General features: G+C 39.2%; 1 protein-coding gene and 1 long non-coding RNA gene across 5 annotated transcripts in view; both read right to left on the bottom strand.

The window, feature by feature from the left end:
• Positions 1–21,116, bottom strand: part of SH3RF1 (SH3 domain containing ring finger 1) — a 46,985-nt gene that overhangs the window by 22,718 nt on the left and 3,151 nt on the right. For 3 of the 4 annotated variants that reach the window (XM_083520275.1, XM_083520273.1, XM_083520274.1), the window contains exon 2: positions 19,742–20,223. In XM_083520275.1, the coding sequence (XP_083376401.1) occupies positions 19,742–20,122 (381 nt within the window). In that variant the 5' untranslated portion in view covers positions 20,123–20,223. The remainder of the gene's footprint in view (positions 1–19,741; positions 20,224–21,116) is intronic. The other variant, XM_083520276.1, reaches the window with a different exon arrangement.
• Positions 7,195–11,343, bottom strand: LOC310714774. The gene is made up of 2 exons (XR_014530062.1): positions 10,915–11,343; positions 7,195–10,488 (listed from the first exon to the last, which is right to left on the bottom strand). It is a non-coding gene; the product is annotated as an uncharacterized lncRNA (long non-coding RNA).

The following is a 21,116-nucleotide window of genomic DNA, read 5'->3' on the forward strand; positions in this document are numbered from 1 at the left end:
CATGGCAGAAATGCACAATGAGCCCAAAACTCAACATGGCATATCCCTCAGCCATAACTCTCCAAAATATGACTCAATAGACAGAACACCCCTTCCACTCCACTTTCTTTTGGCCAAAATAAAGTTCCATTTCCCAACCTATGTGGCTTACTTCTAATGCATGCTAGGGATTATGATCTTCAAAAATATTAAAAAGGTCAGTAGGATTAGGTGTAGGAAAAACTGCTACCAATTAGTTTTCACCAATACAGTGAATAAAATACAATTACAATGTCCTTTTGTTTTATAGTACTTTTACAGAACCAGAAAGTGTGCTAATTTGAACTACCCCTTCCTTATATGCACATGTAATAATCCACATGCATACTGCAGCTGGAAAGCTGCATTCATTATTTGCTTTTATTTGAATTTCCATGCTGCATGGAACACAGTCCCCGAAATAAAGCTCTCTTTAAAGATTGGTTATGAAATTATTCTTGAAAACACCTGGTTGGCCTCTTAAAGCAACTATTTTTAACTAAAATACTGTATTAACTTGTCTATTATTAAATAGAGCACAAAAGGATGAATAATCACGGCAGAAAATAGAAATAATGCTTGTGCCTTATGCAGAGCATAGGTTAGAGGTTTTTCGTTATGAGTAGATTTACCAAAATGTAAAATTATCAGACACAATATATTTTAACAACTGTGGCTAACCAATGCAGCGGTAAACACACAAATCTGTTATGACAATGTGTTATCATGTCATGCTGGCACAAAGAGTTTGGGCCTATGTCCACCACAACCAACTACATAATGGAACACTGTGGTAAATGCATGGTAAGTTCTCTACCTAGCAGAGCTGAAGACATCCAAAACATAGATTCAAAATGTTTGGGAGACCAGCATGGGAATTCCCAATCCTTCAAACCCTTTTTTCTATATGGAAACAGAGGGTTGCACCCACCTCTAATAAAAATATAATAAATAAATATTTAAGAAAAATATAATGAATTGCTATGTCACTTATTTTGAGAGCTACAGAAAATCAAAGTACTATGTAGCCTTAACTTTAACTTATATGCAGAATTCATCATGCGAAAGGCTGGGCTGGATGAATCCCAAGCTAGAATTAAGATCGCCGGAAGAAATATCAACAACCTCAGATATGCAGATGACACAACCTTGATGGCAGAAAGTGAGGAGGAATTAAAGAACCTTTTAATGAGGGTGAAAGAGGAGAGCGCAAAATATGGTCTGAAGCTCAACATCAAAAAACCGAAGATCATGGCCACTGGGCCCATCACCTCCTGGCAAACAGAAGGGGAAGAAATAGAGGCAGTGAGAGATTTTACTTTCTTGGGCTCCATGATCAGTGCAGATGGTGACAGCAGTCACGAAATTAAAAGACGCCTGCTCCTTGGGAGAAAGGCGATGGCAAACGTAGACAGCATCTTAAAAAGCAGAGACATCACCTTGCCGACAAAGGTCCGTATAGTAAAAGCCATGGTTTTCCCGGTAGTGATGTATGGAAGTGCGAGCTGGATCATAAAGAAGGCTGATCGCCGAAGAATTGATGCTTTTGAATTATGGTGCTGGAGGAGACTCTTGAGAGTCCCATGGACTGCAAGAAGATCAAACGCATCCATTCTTAAGGAAATTAGTCCTGAGTGCTCACTGGAAGGACAGATCGTGAAGCTGAGACTCCAATACTTTGGCCACCTCATGAGAAGAGAAGACTCCCTGGAAAAGACCCTGATGTTGGGAAAGATTGAGGGCACAAGGAGAAGGGGATGACAGAGGACGAGATGGTTGGACAGTGTTCTCGAAGCTACAAACATGAGTCTGACCAAACTGCGGGAGGCAGTGGAAGACAGGAGTGCCTGGCGTGCTCTGGTCCATGGGGTCATGAAGTGTCGGACACGACTAAACAACAATGTAGCCTTATACAATATGGTAAAATACAGTTTGGAAAAATCTATCCCTTGTGCTTTTTTTAAAAACACCAATATTATGTTTCATACTATATCATACTATATCCGCTAGCCCAACTTTTACAGTTTTTATCAGCAAAAACTTAGAAAGCATCCTTAGTTTGTCCTGCTAAAAAGAACAGATGGTGAACAAAAAGTGCATAATGCTCATCTGCTGAAACCTAGAACCTTTTATATTTTAAAAGCAAACAATGTCTCTGGATGGTATCCACCTATTGTATTTACTCAAATGTAATATGGACATTTTTTGGCCAAATTATGTCACGAAAATTAGGGTGTGCACTACATTTGATGGCGCATTAGATACTTTTTTTTGTTTCAAAGTTTTGAAAAATCATCCATCGTAATAAATATTGAGGTGCACATTCAATTTGATGGCACATTAGATTTGAGTAGATATGGTAGCAGAATAAATCCATTGGCCCTATTAAACATCTTCCAAGATAATAATGCCCACACACACTATAAAGAGCTCAAAACCCACCTACTCTCAGCAGCCAGAAACATCATAGCCAGACACTGGAGAGACCTGTCAGAAGTAAAAACGGATCAATGGTATCAAACTATATGGAAAACGGACTTATTACAAAAATTAACCAATAGACTGAAACTGACACAGGGACAAATAGAAGAAGACGCCTTCACTCAAGTATGGCTCCCCTTTATCACATACACAGCCCAACAAGAACCTACCAACAGCATTTGAATCAATATGGGCTGAACTTACCCAACAACCCCCCCCCCCATGAACAAACCTCACTGCAGCCAACTAAAGATAACCAACCACACCCTGAGCACCCCAACTTCTCTCACTAAAATGTATGTTTGTGTGTATGCATATGCATATGCATGCATGCATACATACATGTATATGTGTGTGTGTGTGTGTGTGTGTGTGTACATATACATATAAAATGAATGAATAGAGAACCTACTCAAGTGACACTGGCATAACTCGTCACAAACATACTAAATATTACCACCCCAATCTCCTCTCCCCCTTCTCTCTCCCACTCTTCTTCCGCCCCCATCTTATTCTGTATAATGTTTCACATCAAATGTAAAAAAGGACTATATGACCTGAAAAAAGACAATGCACATTTTTTGTGAACCATGAAAATCTTTAATAAAAATTATTTTTTTAAAAATGAAACAAGATATGGTACCTCATCCCCACTCTCCACTGAAGAGCAGGCAAATTTATCGAGTAGCCAAAAAAGACTTCGTCCTGAATACAAAGCTGCAATTTATAAGCTCTTAGCCCTCTTTCAGTTTGATTTTATCATTTTTATTCCATGGTGTGAAACTGGAGACTATATTGTTTAGGACTATAAATACCAGCCAACAATCCTAACTTACATTTTTATCCCTTGCTCTTTAGGAGCCAATGAAAATAATACTTCCGTGAATGACCTTGAAGCATTGCTGGAACCACATAAAAGAGTGAAATGCCTAATAGGAAGTCATACTTTATACTTGCTAGGATAAGAGTGTATAGTGTCAAAGCCAATGTGGGACATGTGTAGCAATAGCTTGAAAAGATTGTATTAAAATTTAAAATCACTCTCAAACTACATTTGATGCCCAGGAATTCATAGATTAGCAGGTTTGACCATGACTAGTTTTTAACACAATGAATCAGTATCAAAATTGAAAGGAAACTTTCCTAGATACTGGAAGCCATATAGGAACATACATATGAAATAATCCCACTAAAAGTTCACTATGAATGCAGCATATTTAGGTAGGAAAATATTTGTGCAGGTCAAAGGTAAGGCCCTCACAAGCACAATAGAGAAAGGCTGAACAGAAGAAAGCAATGAAAAGAATGGGTAATTAACTTCCCCTATTGGAATGACAATTCTAAGATCAAAGCAAAAGGAGAATTAAGAGCATGTAAACTACAACATTGCATCCAGCTTTGTTCCTGGATATTATATATTCAGAATGAAGTTTGTTTGGTTTATGGACAAAAGAACAAACTGGTATAATAAAATAAAAAATAATAGTCCAGTAGCACCTTAGAGACCAACTACGGTAAGTCTCTAAGGTGCTACTGGACAATTTTTGTTATTTTTTAATTTATTTCAACTGCATCAGACCAACATGGTTACCTACCTCAATCTAGTAACTAGTATAATGTTCCAGCTAGTCTTAAAATACGGTATCTGCTAATCCCACAGTCAAGTTCACTTCAGTCTGAAACTAATAGCAGGATAAAAGTAGTGAAATAAAATTATTACACCCTTGTTATGTAGATAATCAAGCTTTGATCTTATGATAGTCTTGCTGGATATTATGAACCAGGAAGAAATACCATGGACTAGACTGCTCTTCTAACAGTGGCACAATTCCAGACTGCAGCAAAATGAGGGGAAAAATAAAAGTCCTCCTACTAGCCAAGAATAGAATTTTAAGATTTGGGAAACATTGTCTATGGTTAAGCTCTCAATTCAATTAAAGCTGCAAGATGACATCATAGCTACAACATTAAACCTAATTCTCTTGTTTTCCCTGCATGATTAAGAGTTCCAGATTGCATTATTTTGTAACACTTTGGTTGGTCCAAATAAGCATATCACCCAACTGTGGATTATGGAGGGTTTTTTTTTTCTTATGGACACAAACAACTACCTTTGTTTTTTTTCTTTTGAAATGAAAGATAACCCAGATTCTCTTCATAAGTATTTTACTGCAATCCTATATACATTTACCCAAGAGTAAGTATCACTTTACTCAGAGATATGCATAGGGCTTCTTTTTAAAGTACTGGTATATATTTGTTACCAAATTATTTTATGCATGTATTCAAGCAAACCTTGTTTTGCATTTTCCTTGATGTTTTTGTTAATTCATAAACTCTGCTATTCCCAAGAGGAGTTGTGTTATTCAGTCAAACTGTAAACAAAAAAAATCTAAAAGTTTAAGAGCTAATTAAATTTCCCCTGTAAATGATGCAAAGGAAAAGGCAGCCAGAAGTTCCATAGCCTCTTTTACCATTGTGAAGTTACTAGTTTCCTCCATATGTTTGTGAGTGTTGCTGGCAAAAAAATGGATACAATGTGGCATCCAGATGTTGAAACAAACAGAATATGAACTTGTCAATTTATCATAGCTTTAGGAAGAAAACATTAAAGTTCAATGAAAGAAATATATATTGCTGGCAGAAAAAGAATATTTTCAGCATGCTTTGGCTTTTAAAAAATATCTAAGGCACCTTATAACACTAAAACCTACAGCCAATAAAAAGTTACGTTACAGCAATATTAAAATAATAATCCCCTAAAAAACTAAACAGCAGCAGTACAACACTCAAATAAAAAATCACCAAAGTTGGTTGATGTTCATCCTTGTTATGTTGAGCATCTCTGAGGCTCAGACTGAGTTTGGGGAGATTCTACTGCCTTTCTTACAGAACACTCTCAATACTTTAAGTTGTGCAACTTTAATTATATTAGCCCAGGCATAGGCAAACTCGGCCCTCCAGATGTTTTGAGACTACAATTCCTATCATCCCTGACCACTGTTCCTGTTAGCTAGGGATGAGGGGAGTCCCAAAACATCTGGAGGGCCGAGTTTGCCTATGCCTGTATTACCCACAATAAAACAAGTGGTGCACACAATGGTTTGTGCATTCCTGAAAAACATTTGTGACCTTCATCAAAGTCTACACACTTTTTTTAAAAGCTCTTCAAGTCTGAAAAGTAATCTGGTAGAGGAACTGCTATATGCAGAGATGGATGGTCTAACTTTTCATACCAAGTGGGCGGCAAGAGTACTTCGACACAGAATCCATGGGCCACACAAAGAATTAAATTTCTGTATCGTAAATTAAAGTGCTTGTCATATATTCAGTATTATTTAATATACACAACATAGTTAATTATAAGGTAAGGGTAAAGGTACCCCTGACCGTTAGGTCCAGTCGCGGACGACTCTGGGGTTGCGGTGCTCATCTTGCTCTATAGGCTGAAGGAGCCAGCATTTGTCCGCAGACAGCTTCTAGGTCATGTGGCCAGCATGACTAAGCCGCTTCTGGCGAACTAGAGCAACGCATGGAAACGCCATTTACCTTCCCACCAGAGCAGTACCTATTTATCTACTTGCACTTTGACGTGCTTTCGAACTGCTAGGCGGGCAGGAGCTGGAACCGAACAACAGGAGCTCACCCCGTCGCGGGGATTTGAACCACCGACCTTCTGATCGGCAAGCCCTAGGCTCTGTGGTTTGGACCACAGCGCCACCCACGTCCCTATAGTTAATTTTATTTATATACACACACACACACACACACACACACACACACAATAAATAGACCTAATAGATTTACAGTGGTGCCTCGCAAGACGAAATTAATTCGTTCTGCAAGTTTTTTCTTCTTGCGAGTTTTTCATCTTGCGAAGCACGGTTTCCCATAGGAATGCATTGAAAATCAATCAATGCGTTCCTATGGAAACCGCCTTCAGACCAGGTCCGGGGACAGTCTGTCCCCCGACCTCTTCTGAAGGCTGGGGGGGGGGGACAAGGGCTTTTCTTCCCACCGCGAGCCTTCAGAAGGCTGTTCTGAAGGCTGGCGGTGGGAAGAAAAGCCCTTCTCCCCACCTCTCGCCCCGCAAGCTCCGGGGACAGGAGCGCTTTGCTGCCGACCACCAGCATTTTAAAAGCCCCCGCTGTCCCGGGGCGATTTTAAAATGCTGGCGGGCGGCAGCGAAGCCTCCACTGTCCCGGGGCGATTTAAAAATGCTGGAGGGCGGCAGCGAAGCCTCCACTGTCCCAGGGCAATTTTAAAATGCTGGCGGGCGGCAGCGAAGGCTTCGCTGCCGCCCGCCAGCATTTTAAGATCGCCCGGGACAGCGGAGAAGTCTCCGCTGTCCCGGGAAGGCAGGCGGGGGGGGGAGCAAAGACTTTTGCCCCCCGCCGGCCTTCAGAAGAGGTCCAGGACCTCTTCTGAAGGCTGGCGGTGGGCGAAAGTCTTTGCTCCCGACCGCCAGCATTTTAAAAGAGGTCCCCGGAGATTTCCCTATGGGCTTTCTTCTTGCGAAGCAAGCCCATAGGGAAATTCGTCTTGCAGAACGACTCAAAAACGGAAAACTCTTTCGTCTTGCGAGTTTTTCGTTTTGCGAGGCGTTCGTCTTGCGAGGCACCACTGTAATTTTTAAACAAATTTAATACACAAACATATGTATGTGATTTCATTAACAACACATGACACAAAGAATAAATATTTAAGGCTTTAATATGATTTTTTTTCTTGAATGTTGCTGAGGGCTACCAAAAAGAGGTTGTGTGGGCCACATGTGACTTGCGGGTTGTGTGCTCCAGCTCTGATCTAAATTCTTCTGGGTATGCAGTGAGATATGCTGCTTTGAGAAAGAGGTGAGAAGAAGTAGATCAGGATCTACTGTAAGATCTCTCTAAGTAGATTCAGCAAAGATTTCTGACTCCCATTTGTGATTAGCAAGAACTTCTAACTTCTTGCAAAATGAAACGCACACATCTCAATTATAATGTAATCACCTGAGAGGGCAGGTTGTGGAAGGATTCTGAGCTCAGTTAAGTTCTGGTACTGAAAACAAATATTACATACTTTGCACATTAACATTTGAAAGATCAGTGAATGGGAAATCAAGTCTCCATTGGCAAATGTAACTGAGCTGCCATTAGTTATAAAGATGAAATATGCAACAAATTATAGCTTCTTCTGATCACTTCCTTTAAAAGCTGGGTTTACATTTCAAAACCACCCATTATATGGCTTTAAAGACAGAAATTGTATGCATTCCCTTTTTAAATTTATTAGTGACTTGAGTAGTTTTTGTTGTCTTTTAAGGGAAATTTATTACCGGTAAGTGACAAGAAAGTACTTTTTTTTTTTTAAGAATACAAGCAATTTTTTTTCTCACTGGCCTTTACTATTCTACAGACAATAACTGCTACTGTCCAGAGTTGAAATGACCTTTGCACCTCCACCTACTTTGTTTCCTTTTGGAATGCCATTCATCCTTTTGAAACACAATTCAACTAATTATTGCCTTATTTTTTCCTGCTGCATTTTTCTACTTTTCAGGAAGTGGGTATCACTGTACAAGCAACTGAGGTTTCATCTTCTTCTGGCAGGACCATCAAGGACAAATATGTACTAGTGTTAGATGTCATACATTGCTGCCTGCAGTATCTGCAGGGTGGGGCAAGAATACCAACTAGTCAGTATTTGACTTACCCAACTAGGAAAACTACTCTGTGTATTTTGCTAATACACTTGTGAAAACTTCTAAACAGCACTTACAGGTGTTTCTTAAGGTACCACATGTACAGAATCAATTTTATATATACACAAGAGATGGTATCCAACAATTTCTGTCTACTAATGGAAGGGAGAAAAGCCAAACCTAGAGAATATAACCGCTGACCAATTAATAGATACTTATACTTGTTTTAAAAGTTTTACCAATTTTATCTGTGTTTTAAGGCTAAATATTTTAATGTATACTTGTTTTAATAGTTTTGCAAATGTTATATATTTTATTGAGTTTTATTATGTATTAAAGAGCTTTTTGATTAAGCTGTTTTAAATATAAACTCGTATGTAGTCTATAACAACTAAAGCTGTTAGTTAAGGCAGCTCCCTTAGGGTTTTAGACTTTGGAGAAAACCTGCTGCCTTGGGAGATGCCAGAATGAAAAAATTTTGTAATGAAAAGGTAATGTGTGATAGTCAATATGGTAAAAAATGTTTCTTAATTAGCCCAAATGTTGCTGTTCCACCTGCAAGCAAAATCTATTAGGCTTCATCATAATCCAAATTAAACAATTAAAACTGTCATGTAAAGGGAATATTTAATGTAACAACCTGCTCATTCATGACTGTAATATTTCTGAAAAACTATAAGAGGCTCTGTAAAAAAATCTTTTCATATCCAACAAAAGAGAATTTAAGTTAGCTCTTAATGGCAATTTTATTGGCACACAAATGGTTTGGTAAATTATTGAATTACATACAATGCACACAAAAAAGGGTATACAGACCATGGATTTCTTTGCCTATGCAGCTTGAAGTTATGGTTAATTTATATATGCTTTTTTCCTACTAAAGTCTGATTTCATTTTCCAGACAGTTACAAGTTAAGGAATGGACAGCAGATAAAGCTAAAGACTTGCTATAGAGCTATTTCCTCCATGGAATTTTAAAAAATTTGATTAAGTTAAATGCTATAAATGTCTACAGAGACATCTTTAACACAGAGCAATCTTTACAGTATCTAAAAAAAATTTCTGTAACAATCTGTCTGGCTGTATGAATCAATGATGTCCTGAATATAGCTTCTAATCTCTGCCTCACTATTTAATTTTCTGTCATCAGTGCATGAAGATATGCAGTCAAAAGAAAGTAACAGGGATGCAGAAGCTGAACAACAGGTTCGCAGTGATGCACATGTGCACAGTCTCACATGCTTTGAACACATGCAAAATTGTTGTTGCGTGTATATAAATTTTTTTTAAAATGCTCTGTTAATGTAAGTGCAAATAAAAGCCATCACTAGTATATCCATATTGCAGTGGGGAAGTACTCTGCTTGAGTAAGTTGGGTCACATCACCTCCACAAAGTAGCCCTGTGTAGTCCAGTTGCATTCCAGTTCCTTGGTAGATTTTTTATTTTTACTTTTTTAAAGGGGCTGTTGATTGTAGAAGCAATGTAAAATACAATGCCTCTTTCACTGAATGAAGAATTGCCAGTCTAAGATCAATTTATGAAAGAGCTAAAGTAATATAACTGGCTTACAACTTATGAAACTTGGAGTTCTTTGAATGGTTTAGGGTTGGACTGGGCTCTTGACTTTTAGCATCTCTGTGACAGGGAGAAATAAGTTCGAGCATTTTCTAATATAGAAATACAATTATGGAAAAAACTTCACCTCCCAACATTCTGTCTATCAAACAACTTACTTGTGTGTGGTTAATTGGGCGATTTGTTTTTGTACCTTCTACTTCATCTGCAAAAGAATATATAAATTTGCAAATCACCCAAGGCATAGGCAAATTTTATGCAAATTTGTACCTCTTTTGTGAATGGTAGAGAGGGCCCAATAGACATATTGTGCTAGGCCCAGAAAATCCCAGCATCTCAGAAAATCATAGACTCACTATGCACCAGCCATGAGTCTTTAGTAGCATATTATTGACCAGGCAGGCCCCAGAGTTAGCTGAAAAGCACTGAAGTGTATGGAGTGATTATCAGCAAATGAAGTTACTGCTTTTCTGTACCACACTCGTGTTTTCATAATACCCCTTTCCTCAACCCATATAACATAACTGTCCTTTTTTTATAAAGAAAAAACAACAACAAAACTGCAATGACAACCATGGACTGAAGTTTAGAAATGTAGCAGATAAGAAATACTGAAGACACCCAGTACTTGAATGACCAAATAGAGCCTAGATCTTTTAAAATGGTCTGTCTAACTCAGGCATTCCCAAACTTGGTCCTCTAGATGTTTTGGGACTCCTATCATCCCTAGTGTAGTGGTTGGGAGTTACTCGTGCGTAATCCTGCCACGTTTGGGCATTAGATTGCCTGGTTAAACCCTTCGGACTGCACAGCCCATCTCAGCGTGGCTCGTAGAATCTGTCTGTGGGCGTTTCTTAAAGCGCTGCCAACATAAGAGCTGTTTGACGCCCAAGCGTCTCCGCCTCTCACTGCGCGGGAGTCTCCTGCGCAGGGTGGGCGTGGGTAGCGGGGTGCCTGGGCTCTCCTCACTAACTTCCAGCGAAGAGTCCTGGAGCCCCTGCACCTCCTCGTCCCGTTGCTCTCCTGGATCCCTGGTGTTACACTTATTCCCTTCCCCTTTTTCCCAGCTGAGTCTCCCCCTAGCGCTGGGACCTTCTGCAGAATCAGAGACCCTCTCCTTCTCCCGTGTCTCTGATGTCAGTTTCCTGACACCTAGCTAACAGGACCAGTGGTCAGGGATGATGGGAATTGTAGTCCCAAAACAGCTGGAGGGCCGAGTTTGGGGGTGCCTGGTCTAGCTAGACAAAGCAAGTCATTTATCTAAACTTCCCACTATAGGAGTTACATTAATTTCCAAAGGTTTAAGTAAATATTAATTATTTGTGCAGTGCTTATACAATAAAAGTATTCTCACAAATATATAAAAATCTAGAAACCTACTTTCAATTCATTTTACTTGTTTAAATTTAAATATGCATTAGACATGCTCTTCCTTCTAATTCTCTGGAGAGCAAAGAGATTTGTTGCCAATTTATAAAGAAATTAGAACAGGCTCATGCTCCTACACAAAAAAAAGGAGCTTTGTCTTAAAGACTACCAAATGCATTATGACCACAGTGCAGAGCATGTTGGGCAAGATTTACACCAGCCTGGAATCCTTATGAGGAAGAGCTGCTCCCTAGCAGGCACTGCTATAGGTGAGAGACTACCAGAATGAACCATGGGGGGGGGGAGCTTCTCCACTTGCCTTGCCCCCTGCCCACAGGACCTTATAAAGTGAAGATGCTGCTTACGTATTATTGTCTTCTCTAAACGTTTTTGCAGGCTATGCAGGAGCACATCACTTGCATGCATTTTAAATTTCATTTTCCTGGGAATTACAAGATACAGAATAAATAGAATCTATACTGTTCAGACATGGACTCAAAGAGAAGCCAATGCTATTGTGGCATTGCTACAGAGAGTGTCCCAATTAAAATACAGTATTATCAAATCTGGTTTCAACTTAACTTGCAATATCTGTTCCTGTTGGTAACATAATTAAATACTGCACATTCAAAAACTGGCCTTACTGGTAACATCTCATACTTGATGTGGGCAACAATATTAAAATGGGCTAAACATAGTATTTCTTGAGCAAAAATTTAAAAACAAGCATTTTACAGATTACTTAATTTTTTATTCCATCATGCTCTGGCTTTTCCAAATACAACCAGCTACTCTTTACCCAACTTTTCTTTAATGTCTTTTTCTAAAACTGCTTGAAAAGTTGAGAGAGCTAGACAGCTGTAAATAAAAACACTTTAGTACAATACTCTACTAATAAAACCTCATGCAAGATTATCAGTCTTCTTTTATTCAAGAAAGTGACTAATCCTTTTAAAAGTAGTATTCACTGTTTAAAGAGGTCTTCAGAAGAGCTGTATATCTCATTTATGATTCACAAAATTATAAATTTGGCTACTATCCTTTAAAAAGCTGCTGCTGCTATACAAGTATTATTTAAAAGCTTGCTTTAAGGAACTATGTGAAACAGAATGTGCAGGGAGTGTCTCATATATATCCTCACTAGAATGAGCTCACCTGGAAGAAACCAAGAGAACAGAACAAAGTTTATTTCCTTGAAAAGAACATATTAAGCTCCAGGAAACTGTTTCAGTACTCTAAGTACTTCAGCAAGATGCAATCAGCTTAAAACTTTTCATGTTTGGAATTAGAGAACTCGCACAAAAAGATTCTCTCTACTTCATACAGTAAGAGAATACCTGCATTTCCAGTAATGAATATGGCAACATATATTTCCTAGTAGATTACAATAGCCTCCTTTCTGCTTCTGTCTGACTAGTAAACTACTCAAGCTTTTTGCAAGCCCAAGGAAAACAATAGTTACTAATTTAGGATACTGTATAAGTTAGTAACTATTGTTTCCCTTGGCTAACTATTGTTTCATCCTGATTCCAGGGTCAGATGCTACTTTACTCTGTATTAATCTTCCCTGGAAAGCTGTATAAAACACAGGGATGTGACTCTAAATACACCTATAGCAAGAATTCCACTGTGTTCAATAGGGTTTATCCTCTGATAAGTATTCTTAGGACTGTAGCCTTAATTTTGTAAAAGTTGGTATGATGTGCTTTCAGGTCAACCATGTTAAAGACTGATGTACTAATCTCCCCCAAACAGCCATTATTCTGTTTCCTGTGGCCTATCTCTTCATTGGCTTAGAAAAGCAAAAAGAGCACAGATGAGTCTCTACACAAAGAGAAAGAAGTAGTCTTTTGGCAGTCTCAGCTCAAATTAAGCCCTGAAGCTCTAAGTCTAAACTACAATAGAAGGTTTCATGATCAATTCATGTTCCAATTCTACAGACAGAGACTCTCACCTAAGGGATCTACAGCAAACCTTCTCAGAACTAAAATACCCAGCAGATGAAGTTAGACAACAGATCAACAGAGCCAGACTGATACCCAGAGAGAACTTGCTGCAAGACAGACCCAAAAAAGAAAATAACAGAACACCTCTAGTCATCACATACAGCTCCCAAGTTAAAACAGTACAACGCATCATCAGAGATCTACAACCTCTCCTGGACAATGACAGTTCTCTTTCTCAAGCTCTGGGAGGAAGACCTTTCATTGCCTACAGACAGCCACCCAATCTTAAACAACTCCTAACCCACAATAATACTACAACCAGACTTAACACAGACACTGGCACCAGAGCCTGCAATAAACCCAGATGCCAACTTTGCTGCCACATACACCCGGACAACACCATTACTGGCCCCAACAACATCACACATACCATCTTGGGACTATTTAATTGCTCATCGTCTAACATTGTGTATGCCATCAAATGCCAACAGTGTCCTTCAGCTCTCTATATTGGACAAACAGGCCAAACCTTACGCCAAAGAATAAACGGACATAAATCTGACATCAAGAATCACAGAACAGAGAAACCAGTAGGAGAACACTTCAATCTCCCAGGGCATTCTATACAAGATCTCAAAGTAGCTGTTTTACTACAAAGGAATTTCAGAAATAGACTGGAAAGAGAAGCTGCTGAATTACAACTCATTACCAAACTTAAAACCATGAAAAGACCTGGGCTTAACAAAGACATTGGATTCTTATCTCACTATACATAACTAAACCACTTCTCACCTTCCCACCCCTTGCCTTTTCCTGTAAGACCTATTACAGTCGTTAAGAGTCGTCAACAGGCTCTCCCAGCTATCTGCCTATCTCCCATTCCCACCATCCTTCTGAGTAACACCCCTCCCCACCTTCTCACTATATAGAAGGATCTGGCAACTTCTATTTCAGTGTATCTGAAGAAGTGTGCATGCACACGAAAGCTCATACCAAGAACTAACTTAGTTGGTCTTTAAGGTGCTACTGGAAGGAATTTTTTATCATGATCATTATGTCATTCATGGGTGATCCACAGCACTGAGAAAATGCTGTTTAGCCTGCAGTATAGAAACTATTGATAACATAGTGAAAACCTATTTCAAATCAATCCCATTATAGTATTTCTAGTCAACCATTCCAGTTAAGAAATAAATTACAGCTTTTTTTATGAACAGATGGGTAGCCGTGTTGGTCTGCCATAGTCAAAATAAAAAAATTCCTTCCTGTAGCACCTTAAAGACCAACTAAGTTAGTTCTTGGTATAAGCTTTCGTGTGCATGCACACTTCTTCAGATACACTTTTTTATGAACATTACTAATACTTCAGCAAGGTATCAGTTCTTTTCAAGTTGCCATCTTTTTTAGGTTTAAAAAGAGGTTTAGTTTTAGGATTGTATTCTAGTTGCACAATCTTATACATGTTTACACTGATGTAAATCCCACTGAGTTCAGAGGTTTACTTGCACATAAGTTGGTTTCTGATGGATAATATTAAGTAAAAGCTAATCAGAACTTACAGCTTTTTAAAATTACAGCTTTTAAAAAAACTCATCCATTCATACCTCGGGATAAATATGCTTCAGGATAAGTATTTTCGGGTTGCGCTCTGCAGCGACCCAGAAGTAACAGAGCGCATTACTTCTGGATTTCGCTGCTCATGCATGCGCAGAAGGTCAAAATGATGTCACGCGCCTGCGCATAAGCATCAAAATACAACCCATGCAGACGTGTCTTACGTTCTATTCAGGATGCAAATGGGGCTCCGGAACGGATCCCGTTCACATCCCGAGGTACCACTGTACTAAAATCTATATATTTAGACTACACAAATAATGGACTCAGGCAGAAAAAAATGGTAAAATATCTTCCATAAAAAGCTTATCAGTCCACTCATGGGTCCTTGACATCTGCAGGACCTTCCACAATCATACAAAGCTTCTGCTCAAACTTCTTCACAGAATTGGATGTTGAGAACAGTTATATATGATACATTACGTAAAGGCAGTGTGGAACATCTTGATGTTGTAGCAGCATCAAGTATGCACTGGAGCACACAGAGGGTTCAAGAACCAGAGAGATATATATCTAGCTAAGATATGTACCGTGGTGCCTCGCAAGAAGAAAAGAATCCATTCTGTGATTCTCTTCGTCTAGCGGTTTTTTCGTCTTGCGAAGCAAGCCCATTGACGGATTAGCGGATTAGCGCTATTAGCGGCTTTTAGTGGCTTATCTGCTGATCGGATCAGCTGATAAGCGGCTTAGCGGCTTAGAAAAAGGGGGGGGGAACCAGCAGGAACTCGCAAGACATTGTCGTCTTGCGAAGCAAGCCCATAGGAAATTTGTTTTGCGAAGCACCTCCAAAACGGAAAACTCTTTCGTCTAGCGAGTTTTCCGTCTTGCGAGGCATTCGTCTTGCGGGGCACCACTGTACATAAAGCTAAAATTCCAATTTTAAAAATCTAGGTAGATTATTGAATACATTGATCCAATTAGTACAGAGTTTTTCTCCCACAAAACAAGATCATTAAGGTTTATATACTGCTGACAAACGTTTCAACAAGACTGAATCTGTAACTGCAGTTAATGAGAGAAGCAACAAACAAAGCTACTCTGCATCATGTGGCTTTATGGATGTCAATACACAAAAATTCAAATACAGAACCCATTACAACAAAGTTAAAAGATTACCACAAAGCCACATAACACAATTTGAAAAGCCACAAATTCTATCACAAGATGTTAATAAATCATAAAAAGAAGTCACAACATCTTCTAAAAAGGGCACTTAATGGTTTAATATTTCCTTAGAGTATAAAGCAGATTGTATGATTCAATAGCACTCATCTAAATTCATTTAATTCAAAATAACAGCAGCTGTCACTAGTTTTCCCTGTAGCTGATTTCCAAAGTCTCAGAAATCTTATGCCCAGTGAAAAAGACTACTGAAATTCTAACACCCAGTGTTTGGAGGGTCAAAGTGGTTGACAGTGAGCTATGGTGGAAGTGTAATAGATCAGTGGTAGAGCATCTGCTTTGTAAGCAGAAGGTCCCAGATTCAGTCTCCAGGTAAGGATGGGAGATACATGCTTTCCAGCTCATCATCAGGAGAGAGAAATAGCTTCCCAGTGGTATCCATTTGTCAACAAAAATATATCATTTCCTTGAACTTTGAGGGTGGAAGGGTCTCTTGCTTTCAGCAGACAGATCATGACCCTCCCATAGTCAAAGGAATATAGGAAGCTGCCTTTGTTCCACATTAGACCATGGTCCATCTAGCTGAGTATTGTCTACAATGACTGGCTCCACAGGATTTAAACCAAGCGTCTTTCCTAGTTCTATGTAATGCCAGGAATTGAATCAGGAACCTTCTGCATGCAAGCCATGAGTTCTGCTGAGCTACAGCCCTTCTGAACATACAAAGAGCTGAGGAACAAAGAAAGACTTGGCCCATCTCACAAGAGACTAGGATATGCTCAGCAAAAAAAATTAGCATGGCTTTAAGTGCTTTTAAGAGCCAGTGTGAGGTAAGTGAACAAGTCTGCCCTACCCTAAGGAAGGGAATCACTCTCTCTTTGTGCCATGTTTTAGAAGCATTCAGAAACAACCAGAGATGTTATAGCCTAGTACAAGATAAGATATTTATTCCCTTCTTCCCCTAGTCCTCTTGATGAGTAGGGTGATTCACTCATGCCATACTGGGTGGTACAGCACACTGAAGGTGCAAGAAACCTCCTTCCATTTCAAAATGTGTCCTACCCCTACTAAAGTTGAATTCATGACACTGTGATAAGGGATCAGCTTCACCCCATGCTAGTTGCAGAGGCAGAGTGTCTTCTGTGCCCCCATCCAGTCAAGTGTGGGGCAACCCCCCCACTCTGTTCTGCATGAGAAACTTTTTTTTGTGGGGGGGAGCTAGCGGCTTGAAGCTGGCTAGGAAACCGTGTGTTGGCTACCAAGGACAGACAAATTGTTAAATAATCTCAATCTATTCATTTGTTAATATTATCTCAATCCACTGTTGCTACTTTTTCTTGCAGTCCTAATTCAGGAGTCACCAACATGGTGTACACAGGCACCATAACAACTGCAAAAACTAACAAAAACCTTCACTTGAACCACAGGCTCACTGAGTTTCCTTTTTTAAAAAAAAGGTCTCTAGTCCTCCTAGAAACAAAGTTATAAAACAAAAGAAATTGCTTAAAACATACCCTTCTAAGCAATTTCCATTAAATGAACCATCCTAGATGCTCCTGCCTGGCATTGTTTGTAGCCAATGAGTGAAATCAGAAAAACATTTTTGAAAAACGGATTAAAACTTCAGGAAACATACAAAATGTTATAAAAGCACACTATGTGCTGGCATATCACATGGATGATCAGGATAAGGCTCAAAGAAATAGCACACTGTCTGTGCATAGATGTCTTGGGATCAATGTGCCTGTTAAAATTCAATCTCACTTTTGAAAAAAGTTAAATTATGTTAGCCTTCATACTTGTGGAGACAAGCCTGAAAATGTGTGCACACATGTCTATACGTTTAAAAGACTCAAACAAAGAGAGCAGATAAGAACCTTCCACTTGATTTATCCGCAATTTCTGAACTTGGCTGGTAAGTTCACATATTTTTAGAAAAGGCAAATTCCCACCCCCACCCCCCACAAAATATCAAATGTAGTGAAAAGTACAATGAAAAGGGGATTGCAGAACAGTACATAAGAACCAGCTTTGGTCTGGCATATTCTATTATTGTGAAATAGATAAAAGGTATCTGCACTTATAGATCATAGAAGACCTCTATCAGCAATTGGTTGCATATCTATAGGGAGTCCATCTCAACTAGTAATTTGGCTATAGGATATTCTCATATTTGTTCTGAATATCATAAAGTCAAGTAACAAAATGAAAAATACTTTAAACGCTTAGATGCCTTAAGGCCTCTGTTCTCTCCCTGCACTACTTGAACTATTACTCTGTCTAAATACAATGCATTCTTCAGAACTGATGAAGCACTTAATCACTGCACAACGAACGCAAACCATACCCAGAGGCTCTCTATGTGCAAGCATCACTGGATAAGAAATAAAGACTTTTAGAAAATCTGATCTGACCTGCCACTGGGCTAAAGCAAAATTAGGTGAATCATCTTATAAAATTGTATTTCCAATTACAGGTTCAAGGTTGAATTGTAATAAATCCAACTCCTAAGGTTGGTAGCTAACACATTCAACAACATAAATAAATACCAAGAAAACAAGTGAAAAGACAGATGCCTTTAAAAATGCTTACAACTTCATTTGGCAACACTAGGGAAGATTCTGAAAACCTCTAAATCCAGAAAATTATTACCAGAGAACATGAAGCAGCAAATACTCATAACTCAGATTGTAAATAACTGAAAACTTGAAAGCCTTAAATGGGAAAATGTAGACAACCCTTTATAAAAGGAGCTTCTAAGACATCATATTGATCACAATCAATTTCCAATGTTTTTGCAAATGTGTCACCAGCCTCTTGTAAGGAGGGTCAGCAGCTACCTTTCCTCTCAGTTTTGAAACTGAAGAAGTTGGTTGCACAATTATCTCTTCTCCTCCCCAGCTCCAGCATCAGGAGGAAGACTAGGGGTTGTTTGGATACTGTTTGGTCAAGACACCTGGAGAACTTTAACTTTGTAGGGCCAAAATTGCAAGCCTACCATCAACCCTTTCCTCCAGAAGAAACTAGGCAGCTCAGCAGAAACAGTGCAGCGCTTCCTCTGAGCAATGTGCAAGCTGACATACACCCCACCTCTCCTTTCTGCAGGATGGTGAGGCCTTTCCTTAGCACTGCTCAGCAGATACACCTTAAGTGTCTCAGCTACACAGGTCAAATAAACAAGGAATGGGGAGGTGGAAGAAACCCATCAACTTCAATTTCTGGACTAGTCAGAAAGATCGGACAAAAACTGCAGAATCTTGATCATAACTAATCAACAAAGTATAGTATTAGGAATTGATGTCAGATGTAATTAGTATGCAAATTTTACACCTTCAATTCAATCTTATTCTCAACCCTGTTCAACAGATGAAATCAAGTTTAGGACTATAGCCTAAAAATAAGTTTGTTCACTTTCTCCCTCTCTCTCTCTCTCTCTCTCTCTCACACACACACACACACACACACACACTCACAAATTACAAGGCTGGAAGGTTTCCAGAGGTTTCTAGTCCATATCTGTCACTAATAACAGCATTAATTATAGTCATTCACATTTAATAATTCTAGAAGACTGTAAAAGCACTCTCAAGGGACAAAGTACTTTCTCATTTGTTTGGTGGTAGAAGGCAGACATGAGAGATAATAGGCAGGAGAAAGATTCCAGTGGTATAAAAAATTCCGTCTCTTCATCTTCTTCAGCTACAGTGAGGAATAGACTAATAGGCTGGGTTTTCCAACTAAGCCATTTGCATGATCTTCTGTTGACTCATCACATTTCTATGAGTCTTATGTTGAGATTCCTACACTGCAGGGGGTTGGACTGGATGGCCCTTGGGGTCCCTAATTATCTTTTATTGTTAAAGCAAATCAACAGCTATCACCAAAATGAAATGTGTGTCTCTTGCATGTATTACATATTGGACACTTACCCTAACAGGAGGACTCCGTGCTTGTACTCTCTGCTGCTGGTTACTTTGAGAACTCTGCAGGTCTTTTGGAATGCAGTTAGCAACAGTGCTAGTCTGGACCCTTAATGAATTTGTGCAACTCACCACACCACCAGGTTTCCGGGGCCTCTGCTTGATGCCATCCAGTAGTCGAACCAGCAAAATATTACTGGGAAGTTCATCAACACTGCAGTCTACTAACGTCCTGCATTCTGGACATCGAAGCTCGTTTCTGGAGCTCACAATGCCCAACAGACACCGCTTACAAAATGTATGTTGACAAGGCAATACTTTTGCAGAAGCATCAAGGCGTTCTAAGCAGACAGGACACTCCAACAAATCCAGTAAGGCTGACTCATCCATCTTTTATCTAGTTCACCAAGGAATAAGCTTTTGCAAAATTCATATCCTTTCTGAACATGTTAGGGAACTCATGTTATATCCATGCCTCTTCACTCTTCTCTCTGAAATTGTTTGCAAAGAAAGAAAAAGCACAAATATTAATAATAATGGGAAATGGAGGAAGGACGTTTCAATACCAGAAATCTTGTTTCGAGCATGTGTTCTTACAAACCGGTAACATTAAAAACCATGAAACATTTCTCTAAACAAGGATCACTTAGAAGTATTTGTTTGATATGTTAAGAAATACGTGGGTCAGGAATAGAAGGCTGGTTTTTAAATATTAGCTGGTTTCACCAAAGTAGTTTCTATAACAATGAAATATGTTGTTTTCCACACGTGAGTCTAAAGCAGGAGTGGGAAACCTGTGACCCTCCAGGTGTTGCTGGGGTACAACTCCTGTCATCCTGACCATTGGCAAGGGTAGCTGGAGTCTAACAGTATCTGGAGACTGGGTTCCTCATCCCTTATCTAAAGAGACAATCTTATTAGTGAATTACTTAACTGAAGTGTACTGATCACCGGCATAAATTGCTCTGTTTATTGCCTGTCAGTGGTGAAATTCAATAATACAGTGGTACCTCTGGTTACGTACTTAATTCGTTCCAGAGGTCCGTTCTTAACCTGAAACTGTTCTTAACCTGAAGCACCACTTTAGCTAATAGGGCCTCCCACTGCTGCTGCGCCGCCGCTGCGTGATTTCTGTTCTCATCCTGCAGCAAAGTCCTTAACCCGAAGTATTACAGTATTTCTGGGTTAGTAGAGTCTGTAACCTGAAGCGTATGTAACCTGAGGTACCACTGTAATAACAACCAATATCTGAGTATCACTAAACTTGGTACCTTTGTTTACACAACATGTGTAGTCCACTGTATACACTATTGCAATAATTCTTTAACCCTCTGCACATTTTCATGCTACTTCATTCATTCTACACATTTTTCTTTCCTTGATA

The sequence above is a fragment of the Podarcis liolepis genome (assembly GCF_965112155.1).
Source record: "Podarcis liolepis genome assembly, chromosome: 9".
In the NCBI taxonomy this organism is placed as follows: domain Eukaryota; kingdom Metazoa; phylum Chordata; class Lepidosauria; order Squamata; family Lacertidae; genus Podarcis; species Podarcis liolepis.